Source organism: Cydia pomonella, chromosome 14, assembly GCF_033807575.1.
Source record: "Cydia pomonella isolate Wapato2018A chromosome 14, ilCydPomo1, whole genome shotgun sequence".
NCBI lineage: Eukaryota > Metazoa > Arthropoda > Insecta > Lepidoptera > Tortricidae > Cydia > Cydia pomonella.
Window position 1 is genome coordinate 6,122,250 of NC_084716.1, and position 12,138 is coordinate 6,134,387.

At 34.5% G+C, this 12,138-nt stretch overlaps 2 protein-coding genes across 3 annotated transcripts in view; one reads left to right on the plus strand and one right to left on the minus strand.

The window, feature by feature from the left end:
* The window catches only part of LOC133524800 (phospholipid-transporting ATPase ABCA7-like), a 66,774-nt gene that overhangs the window by 14,138 nt on the left and 40,498 nt on the right, over positions 1 to 12,138 (minus strand). The gene's annotated exons all lie outside the window — the stretch shown is intronic.
* On the plus strand, positions 5,481 to 9,203 carry LOC133524793 (uncharacterized). The gene is made up of 2 exons (XM_061860936.1): positions 5,481 to 5,953; positions 6,041 to 9,203. Exon 2 carries the CDS (start codon positions 6,784 to 6,786, stop codon positions 8,785 to 8,787), a length of 2,004 nt encoding a protein of 667 aa, XP_061716920.1. The 5' UTR covers positions 5,481 to 5,953; positions 6,041 to 6,783; the 3' UTR covers positions 8,788 to 9,203.

A 12,138-nucleotide genomic window follows, 5' to 3' on the forward strand; every position in this document is an offset into this window, starting at 1 on the left:
AAACTTGTCAGGATAAAGCCTCAAATCTTGATAAAGCGTCACAAACATAACCTTTTAAATATCTTTGATCATTAAGGGGATGTACCTAGCGTCAGACCAAGGCAAATCTGCCACGATTTTGATAGTATACGCAGTGCAAGTGTTATTTCAAACGTCAATCCGTGCCAATCCGTGCACACCGCAGGGACGCACGATTTACAAAGATTTTGAAGTGTTCAAATGAGCACAAATATTAGGAACGATAAAATAGCTTCAACGTCGGGTTTTAACAAGACGCTTTTAAAACTCTCGAGCGAAACAGTATGAACGATGTAACTACATAACTATGCAGTTTGAGTGATTCATGCAAGATCCAAGTCAGTAATTGACGTGCTTTATCACGCGATGCGACATCGCGACAGTGTTGACAGGAAATGACAAAAGACTTACAGACGGATGGGCTCCCTGTCATTACTCGATCATTAGACAGCCAACTGATCATTAAATGTAACTTTTCTTGAAGGACGCCCGAGACAAATAAATGATTAAATTATATAATTATGACGCGTGGCGTTCTGGAAATACTTGGAATAATAGTTGGTGGTTCTTGTGTTGTCTATGGTTGGCCGTCGTACTATCTATGCATGAGAAAAAAAAAAGATTTTCTTTGATCTGAAGTTGAAGTGGTTTCACTGTGCATCGCTCCCAAATCCTAATATAAATAATTAAAGCCATATTACGCGCAATATCCCGAAATAGAAGACGATACAATGGTAATTGTTATGCGGACGCAAAGTGGGCAAATAACACTGCAATGGACAAAGTAGGTTTTTTTTTAAAGTGTTGACTAGGGAGCGGGGCCGGGAAAGGAACCTGAGACCAGGTCAGTTGAGGTGAATGATTATTTGATTAGATACACACATAGCAAAATAATCATTGCAAAAAAGTTGTGTACGGAACGAACGAATGAGTGAATGGTTTTAAAGTGTACGATATTTAAGCCGACGAAACTGAATGGAGTGTATGACCAGTAGTAAGTAGATAGTAGTAAAACACTTATTTTAAAATTCCGCTGTTACTACATTACATGTTACTACTTCGATTTTCGCTATTATAGGTTTGACGACCGGTCTGGCCTAGTGGGTAGTGACTCTGCCTATGAAGCCGATGGTCCCGGGTTCAAATCCTGGTAAGGCAATTTATTTGTGTGATGAGCACGGATATTTGTTCCTGAGTCATGGGTGTTTTCTATGTATTTAAGTGTTTATATATATTATATATATCGTTGTCTAAGTACCCTCAACACAAGCCTTATTGAGTTTACTGTGGGACTTAGTCAATTTGTATAAAAATGTCCTTATTATATTTATCATTATTATTTATTTTATTATTTATTAGTTATAGTAATCATACAACACATTACACAATCAATACATAGCATAGTGAACAGAAAACATAGCCCATAACAGTCGTCCACAAAAGTACAACTAACATGCAATAATTAAGTGGAAACAAGAGATTACAAAATCAACAAAACAATCAACAAATAGTTATTTGTGCAACAAGAGAGGAAAGTTGGTTTTTCTTGCGAGTGTTGAACTCGCTACGCTCAAGATTCTAACTTAGAATCAATTTCAATTATAGAATCTTTCGCTTGCCCAGGACTCAAAAACACGAGATGTAAAATAACTTTGCTCTCGTGTGACACATACAACTTTTCACCTCAGTAGTGCGAACATATTAAAGGTTGAAAAATTTCTACGTCAAGTAAAGTTAACCACATTTATTTACATTCATGTATGAAAGGTAGGTATACGACGACGACAGTAGGCTTGTTCGAGCTGCTGAGGTGAAAAAAAAATTATAGTGTCTAAATCAAATGTCTGTGACATAAATACGAACGTATTGTCGGTCACGCAGTCAGAACTAATGGAAATTTAAGGATTTCACGATAACGAAATTCAGCATTACGATGTTCGCGGAAAGCTCTCTGACCTCCTGCGTGTACTATTGGTACCTGTACCTACTAATTACTGTATCTGTCCTCTATCACCGCATCGTGTGACTAACCTTTACTAATAAAAGTGAGAGTTTCCCAGCAACATTGTCCCCATACAAACGCATTCCTCGCGCGATGTGTGAACGCACGCGACATACTCACAGCAAAACAATGAGAGGCCGAATTGAGCAGTGTTGTCAGGCGAGCGGAAGAGAATTATCATATTTGAGTGTCAAAATTATCGTGCCGATGAAAAAAACATCGTACGCCTATTTTCTTGGAAAATAAGCTTACATGTCCAATGTGTAATAAAAGAAGACCCAGCTTACGTAAATTGCGCAAAAAACAGTTTTTATATTTGAGTATTTTGATGATAGATCCTAATGGTTTACATTTTTGACTTAAACCAAGAAGCCAAAAGGTGCTAATTGTAGCCTATTTCTGAGGGAAAGTGTTATATTTTGCTTCAAATTCTTGGATCTTCTCGGATCGCATCGTCCAAGGGATATTATTATACTTTTGCGTATGATAATGCTCTTTCTAACGTAATATCGATATTTATCGTACGCCTGGTAACAGTGGTAACACTGGAATTGAGGTATCTAGGTAGGCTTTGTTCATTTACTATCTAACAGAGCCTTTTACATTAACGCTTGAGTCATTGAGGCAATACATGTATGCAAATCTATGCAAATGCGACAGCTGCTTAGTGACCGGCGGGGTCTGTAGTGATGCCTATGCAGCTGGTGTTCCTAAGTTTGACACAAGCCTTATTACACATTGACGGCCGGAAACGCGCTCGGCGGGTTCTCTGTTCGTAGTCGCTTATCTCTACAAAGCGGGAAAACGCTGGAATCGGCGACGAGCGTAGCACTACGAAAACGTTGGCAGTGGATGTGGTAATACACAAGCGGCCCGATTCGAATTTTAAGATGAACGTAAAATATTAGGTTTTTTGTTTGAAGAAACGTCACTTTTGACACTGACCGTGACATCATTTGCTAGTGCATACAAATTCAATAGTGGCAAATCGTTTTCACAGTTAGAAATTGGACAGTCAGTCGTTAAAAAAGAAACTGATTTGAGATCATTTGACTAGTAGTCAAATATCCTATTATACCAACACAAGTACTTATACTATACTTATTTATAGGATATAATACATGTACCTACATACCTATATATACACCTGTGTGTGTACCTACATACTCATATTACTCGTATAACTACCAAGTTGGCACTAATTAGAACAACAGAGTAAACAGTTTTTTCGAATAACTACGTGTTTCCTTGGCAATTAAGTTATCTCGACGCCACAAAATACGTGTTATTATGCAAAATTAATACAAGTAGTATTATTTTTACGAGACTAAGAAGATAATTAGACGGAACATCTTGAATAACGTCAGTAGAGGTAGAAATATTAAAATAGATAATTATAGGATTCATAGGTAACAATTAAAACATTATTTTTGCATCATTATGAGATAATTTGATAATTAAATCGTATTAAAGGTACAACAATGAAGCGAAACATTAACTTTGATTAGTTATTAAGTACTTATGCCAGTTTAGGGTTCTGTAGGCAAACATTCAATCGTTTCTCATATTCTAGTCCGTGACATATCATATAAAATAGTATTTTATACAATCGTGATATAATAGAGACCATTCACCCAACATTTATGAAATAAATCATTTTCATTTTCATTTTCATAGAGAGCTTTTCAGTCGAGTACCGTTGTTTAGTTTGTTGTCCCAATTTCCTGGTAGATGGCGCTGTTCCAGACGCAAACTAAGTAATGCTAGTTTATCATAGAATCTATATAAGAAACTGTCACATTTCAAAATAAATGATTGGTAACGTAGCAACTTATTCAAACAACCGTGTTTAGGCCATGAAGCTTGCCGAGCGGCCTAAGTGAGATACGAGATTGAAAAACGTGATTATATCATTATTGTATACTAGTACATTACGATACAAGTGCGAAAAATAGGAAATTCGAAACGAGTGGCGATAAATTAAAACACGACCGAAGGGAGTGTTTTAAATCGACACGAGTTGCGAATTACCTATTCGCACATGTATCGTACAACGTTTTACAGTACATATGGCCCTTTAAATGTTCGACACAGTAACATAATATGCTACTTCTCGCACTAGTGCTATAAAGTAGCCCCATATGTACTGTAAAATACTTTTTCTACGAGTCAACTAAAATAGTACTTGTTCTGCTATAAATCCTAAATACTTAATTAAACAAAATTATTTTAGTATCTCAACTCAGTAGATAAAAATATAGTACAAAAGACATTCATTAAATAGTAGCGCGTTCTTTTGTTCTATCCTTTGGCGGCACATAATTCGTCGAATTCATTTCAGTTGACTAAAGTGTTTCGTAAGAAATCATTATAGTTCAGTGGGGAGCTCATAGTGAAAAGTATGCGATTACAGTTTGGTATACGAAGTCTTAATTCAATCATTTAAGTCGGCGAGTAGAAAATATAGTTTAGTGTCGTACACGGAACTGTTTTATAATTATAACCAATAAACCGAATAAAACATTCTAACTAAACTAACTCATTAATAATTTAGGTAAAAGTATCGTTATTTATGAAGCGGGGAGTTAAATATCAGAATGGAAATTGTATAATAATTCCATTGAAAACCAAATTTGAATTTTTTATCTTTAAAAAAAAGTACTTATAAAGTTAAATGCTCTAGTGCAGAAACGTATCACTTTATGCACACTTTTTATAAAAACAATGACCCACTTTCAGAGCTTGAAAAATGAAAAATATTTTACTGACTATACCCAACCAAAGACAGATAAAAAGTTTTTCGTTTCGCGATTTCTAAAACTAGAATTGGCCTGATAATCGTAAGTTAAAAAGTCCCGCCGGCAGGATGACTGTTTCTTTATACACCTCTTTCTCGTTTTCTTTTCACATTCACCGCTGAGCATGCATGGGTTTCCGGGTATGTAGCGGAAATGTTTCATTGGCTGAAAACGACCACGTGTCGTGATGAGAACAAAATCAAATCGAATTTTGATTTATAAAGGCAGGTTCCAAATTCAAAATTACAAAAACGACCTGGTGTGGCCCTGGCCTCTAACGCGAGCAAATAATTAAGCTGTACGTAGTCTCTTCTGTACTCCTCAAACTGACCAACATTTGTTCAGCTACACTTTTATAACTTGTATTTTGATTTTTAGTCTGTTCCAAGACACAATGTATTGCAAATTTTGTTACGTTTAAAGCGTGACAAGCAACGTCAATTACACCGATGACAGCGTACAAATGAAGATAATATAATACTGAACTTGTATGAAAAATAGGAAGTAGACTACATAATTTTTAAAAGTTATTGAACAAAAGTGTCACTCTTTGAGGAGTACAATTTATATGTTCATTATTTGCTCGTGTTATAGGCCAAACCCGGTATAAAATAATGTGTAACTAAATATAGTACTCTAAATAGGTCTGGATACTATAGAACAGAGTTGGACGTAATCGATTCCTTTTGGAATTAATTACACGATTACATTCCAGTAATCATGATTCCTCATTAATCGATTATTTGGGTAATCAAAATTAATGTAATACTGTACTTTGATTACGTCTGTCATCCATTCCTTTGGAATCGGTATTGTAATCCACTACTGTAATATTGATTCCTCGGTAATCAAGTACTTAAGTAATCTGAATTACTTTACTTCAATTCCAGGCTTATTACTTAATTGGCAAACCTTATTTTATAATTTTGTTAATGTCACTAAAATTGTTTTTGGTCTACATGTCATTCTAGCATTTCACTTTCACATTAAATTTTGGTGTTGAATCTTAAAAATTGGGTTAATATTTATAACACAATGACATGCATGATTGATGTGGAGGAATTTCGATGTTTTAAAATGGAACTTCAGGCAAAATTAGAAATAACCAAAATTCGTCAAGGAAATGCCAATTACGGTAAGATATAAAACAAATAATAGTTATTATTTTTAAAACCATAAAAAGGTCATGTTTATTTATGTTAGGTACCTGTTTATTTTACAGAGCCCAATTTATGCTGCTGTCTGCTAAATTTTCGTGAGAGGTGCCTGAAGGTGATGTTCAAACGAAAACACTTTTTAGATTTTGAAGATTGTTGGGAAGAAGTAATGGAGGTATTTCGAAAACACCAAGAAAAGGGCCTTCGTTACAATAAAGACCTAAGAGATGATAATTGCACATGTGTTACACAGCCATCACATTTAAGAAAACAACTATTGAAGATACCTCCACAAGTATTTGAAACATTTTGGTTTGAGGCTGTAAATAAAATTGAAAAATATGCAGACGATTTTAGTAAATAATGTTTTCCCGTCGTATTTTATGGAAATTATTCGTGCCTTGTCAACTATTTCAGGGAGAGTCCTAAAGCAAATTAAAATAGATAGGGTAAATTTTATTAATTTTCATCAATATACGATAGTAAAGTAAGTATAATTCATTACACCTGTACCTGTACTCGAACTTGAAGATTTTCCCGCAGTGAACGTGTTAAATAAACACTTCAGATACCAGATTATAATTCCCAAGGAAGTGTACAGAGTACAGATGTAGTGCATAATGTTTTTGAATCGTCTCTGCCGCTATAATTGTGTTATCAGACCTATTTAGATAACGTTGAAGAGGTCCTACTAAAATATTATAATATGCCTCACTGACAATGTCAATTGAACTTGACAAATGTAACTACACTTCAGCGGGTTTACAATCCAATAGTCCAATTTATAAATCCATCCCATAACTCCACTATGGATTTGGATTCACCAGCTGTCGGCGAAGAAACATCAGCCTCAAGTTCCGAATCTGAAATTTTATTTGATGGTACGTTTTTTTCCAAAATTACGTCTAAAACAACAAATTCGTCCACTGTGGCAGCGTGCGTGAAATGTTTACCATTAAACGTTGAAGTAAAAGGCTATAAAAAATGCTCTTCCAACTTCATTAAACACCTGAAGAGAAAACATGGACCTGACTGTGTTGAAGAATACAAATCATATTGCATACAGAAGAAAAGAAAAAAGCCGCAATCAACATCAGTTCAAAATCGTCAAGTGCTTAAAACTAGCAGCTCTTACTCTCAAGAAGAGTTTGATAGCGACGTAGTAAAATTTTTTTTACATTCGATGATACCACTCAGTTGTGTAGAAGATCCACATTTCATTCGAATCTTAAAGAGACTGCATGTCGACAGTTTGGGATTGACTATTATGAGTCGTACAACTTTGACCCGTCGTATAAATCAACATTATGATGATCAAGTTAAAGTAATTAAAGATTTAATGAGCAGGGTAAATTTTATCTGTGCAACTGCAGATATCTGGTCCAGCCGGAAAAGAAGTTTTTTAGGCCTGACGGCACATTGGATCGATCCTGATACTTTTCTAAGATCATCGAGGGCATTGGCATGTCGGAGATTCCCGGGAGTGCATAATTATGAACGCATAACTAATCTACTAAGAGACATTTTACATGAATTTGACTTAGATTTGCCTAAGATTGTTGCTATTACTACAGATAATGGTAGCAATTTTGTTAAGGCTTTTAAAGAATTCGGAGTTCACCCAGGTAGCATAGAAACAAATGACAATTGTGAGACCGTTTCTAATGTCTCTAATGATGATATCGAAGAAGAGCCCTTGATGATTTCAGATTCAAATAAAGGTTGTATTGACTTTTTAAATGATCATGCACTGCTACCGTATCATATGCGATGCTGTTCCCATACTTTGAATCTGATAGCCACAACAGATTTAAAACATTTACTTACCACTGACACTGCTCTGTCCAACATTCATAAGAGTGTAATAGATAAATGTAATCGTCTTTGGAAAATGGCGAATCGTCCCAAAAGCTCTGAAATCATCCAAAATATATTGGGACATAATCTTAGTCGACCAGGCGAAACTCGTTGGAACAGTATGTATGATGCCCTAAAGCAAATTTTATCGATTAAAGAAAAAAACAGTGTTCTACATGAAGGGCTCGGTTTGGAAAATCCGCTGCGTAATACAGATTTCAATTATATAGAAGAATATCTGTCTTGTTTGAAACCCGTAGCAGCAGTACTGGATATTCTTCAAGGAGAAAATAATACCTATTACGGTTTATTGCTACCAACACTACTGATGCTTAAAAAAAAAGTACATGCCCTACAGCAAAACAATTATCAATATTGTAAACCAATTGCGGTTCAATTATTAAAACAAGTGCAGAGTCGTTTCGACGATTTATTGAAACTTACAGGACCTGCAGCAGAAAAAGCAATTATCGCCGCTCACAGCTATCCCAGGTTCAAGAACTCATGGTACCAATGCGTGGATTCCGAACATCACGCTAGGTTAAAAAATATGTTTTTGACGGCTGTATCGGAGGAATCTCAACATCATTCAAATATCGAGCCTGAGATATTTCAACATACACATGACTTTGATGACGCGTTTTACGATTTCAGTAATTCAAATAGTGACAGCAACACTAGCGGCGGCAGCGGCGGACACTCAATCAGAGCAGAATATTGTATATTAGGATATCTATCAGATACATCACGGTCATTAGATATCCTGAACAAATATCCTGAGATAAAAAAAGTTTTTCTGAAGTATAATACACCTCTGACCTCTTCAGCTCCCGTAGAACGACTGTTCTCTTATGCGACTATGACAAATACTCCAAAAAGCAACCGATTAACAGACGAGAACTTTGAGCGACGAGTTATATTAAAAGCCAACTTGAATAATGAAAAACATTCTTAAATCTAAGAAATAATTCACTTAGCTTTGTACCTGACCGATAATTCATATTGTCAATTGTGTCTGGACCCACCTCACTCTTTTGTAATGAAAGATATTGTACAGTCGAGTTCATAAATATATGAGTATTGCCAGGGCTTCACAAATAAATGTACATGGGAAAGTTCATCATTCATAATTATACTTTAGGAAAACCTTTTTTTTATGGAAAATGCTCATATATTTATGAACTCGACTGCAAGTACAGTCAAGGCGTTACCGTTGCCGTTACCCACTAAAGGGTTAAACGATAAATTTTAAAGCCGTACTTAATTTTAATTACGCATATTTAATTTAAAGCTTAAGTAATAGCGACAAGTTTATTTTAATTTTATTTAGTTGAGTACAATAAATAAAACTAATATTTATGATTGAAGAAACTATTTTTATTTCATACATGTTGTGTGATGGATGTGGAATCAGGAATATCTTGAGTTTCTTTGAGCAATCCTTTTTTTCTCGCCGAGATTTGTATAGTGTTTTCTCAAAAATTCGCATACTTAAGTAGAGTCCGAATTTAGGGTCCATTTTGAAATCTAAGATGGCGGCACGTTTTTAGGGTCACGCAAGTCAACCAGGAACCCTTAGGTCGGCCTTACACATTGTGAATCATAATTCATATTATGAGTTCAGAATGCACGGACGGAATTGCATAAAATATACCTATATTACCTATCCATTTTGTATACGAATTAGTCGAAAACGAGTATAATAAAGAATATTGCAAAAAAATTTGCTGCCATCTTGGATCTTAAAATTGACCCTAAATTCGGATGCCACGTATGCGAATCAGTCAACACGATATTTAATTGTATGTTTGAGAAAACTTCGTTTAAAAGACACTTAACATATAGAAGTAATCTGGAAGTAATCAAGTCAACAATTCCAGTAATTTGCAATCGACAATGATTCCCAATTATTAGTAATGGTAATATTTGTATAGATGATTACTGATTCCATAATATGTAATGGTAATTTACCGTTTCACTTGATTACATTACAAGTAATCTGACACCTAGTAGTAGATTACAAAGTAAAATCAAGTAATCGTGGAATCAGGAATCGATTACGATTTGCCCATCTCTGCTATAGAATACCGTCAAATAATGGCCTAGCTTTATCTTATGATTTTTCGAAGGCCCTTGCTTCACTTCTCACTACTCGTATGGGTATAGGGATCTTTTGAGTAATTACCCCCTTAGGAAAGATCCGTCAACTACTCAGAGCTTTTCCGACCATCTGCATATGATGGAGCTCATGGGTAGCATTTTGAATTCCATTGTATCCAGATGCCTGATCTAAATCCTTCATTCTCCTCCTGGCCTCTTAGTGGATAGCGACTCTGCCTACGAATCAAGTCCCGGGTTTTAATTTGAAGGTAATGAATAGAATAGAATAGAAAAACGTTTTTTTCAAAACCGCACCACATTAGAAAACAAAAAAAAAGTAAGAAAGAAGATCTACGAGTAATACACTAAACAGTTATAACTACTTGTAACTTAAACTAACATGCAATAGTTACAGTGATGATGCTGTAATAGAGGCTACAATTGGACACCACTCAGCATATGCTCTAACATATATATGCTACAGCGCTGGTCTTCCGTGGAGCCCAGGGCAAGAAGATAGCTCAGAACAGTAAAGGTAGTGTCACACAGTGATTTAGCAAGTATTCATATTTAACACAAGTTAGAAAACTAATGCATGGAAAAATTTCAAAGCAGAAGTGAGTGGGTTGGGAATATCTAAAAATATAAACAGGTAAAGTCAGACATGTATTTAGTTTAATATATAGTAGAGCATATATACATAAAAAAGGCAACTCGTTAAAAGTAGATAAATAATTCAATTTATAACATAAAATAATCATGATCTAACTATTCTAACTGATGGCATTTATTTGTATGTTTATCACGAATATTTGTTCCTGAGTTACGGATGTTATATATGTATACAAGTATGTATTTGTGTAAGTATGTTTATCTTCGCCCAGTACACATAGGTAGTACAAGCTTAGTTTGGGGCTAGGTCGATATACTGTAAGATTATTCCCAAAAAAAATCATACAATTTCAATTATTATCTGTTTGTATTCATCTAAATTTAATGCCCCCAATACACGACCTCGATTACCGCTATATCGCTTAGCGCCACATTTTTATAATTGCGGATGTCACGTTCTAACTCATCACAGTTCCAAGGACGTAAGGCTATTATTGCACTAATGTGTGAATTTATTTGAATTTTGTCTTCCTACTTTGCTTGTTCGAGTTCAAGTTCATAAGATTAAGAAATTCTTTTATATTTGCATAAAGGGTTAAGTTACAGCATAATGATTTATTCAATTCAATTCAAATATACTTTATTCATGTAGGCCTAGCAACAAGCACTTATGAATAGTAAGACAGTATTACATATAATTATCTTAATCTAATTATCAGAGCAATTTATTGATGTTGTAAATATTATTCCATATATAATACTAATGAATATAATTTATAGATCAAATTTAATACTAAAACTTTCACAAAATACAGTCATACAAAAAAAAATGTATAAAAAATACTAGTCTAGATTGTTTCTAGAATAAATTCTAAATGTCAAACAAATATAATAAAAACAACAAAGGAAATACATGCATTGGAATATCCATTTCATCATCATTATTCAAATATAATAAATAATTAATCATTTCGAATCACAATTAATCCCACGTTGTTTTATCCTTCATGTAGTCTTGTGTGGTATAATAAGCTTTAGAAATAAGTTTACGCTTTACATGATTCTTAAATTTATTAATTGGTAACTCAGTAATATGGTTTGGAAGTTTATTATAGAATCTCACACAATTACCCATGAATGATTTTTTAATTTTATGGAGCCGAGTGAAGGGCACGGCGAGCTTATGTTTATTTCTAGTATTAATATTATGAATGTCACAATTTTTCTTAAAATCGGCAATATTTTTATGCACATACAGAATATTCTCATAAATGTATTGACAGTGCACTGTCATGATGTCAATTTCCTTAAATTTATCTCTCAGTGAGTCTCTATGGTTCATTTTATATATTGCTCGAATAGCCCTCTTCTGCAGAACAAAAATGGTATTTATCTCTGAAGCACCACCCCACAGTAAAATACCATATGACATAATGCTATGGAAGTAACTAAAATATACTAATCGAGCTGTTTTGACATCAGTTAACTGACGGATTTTGCTTACTGCAAAAGCTGCAGAACTCAGTCTATTCGAAAGAGTAGCAATATGGGGACCCCACTGGAGTTTAGAATCTAAAGTTATACCAAGAAAAAC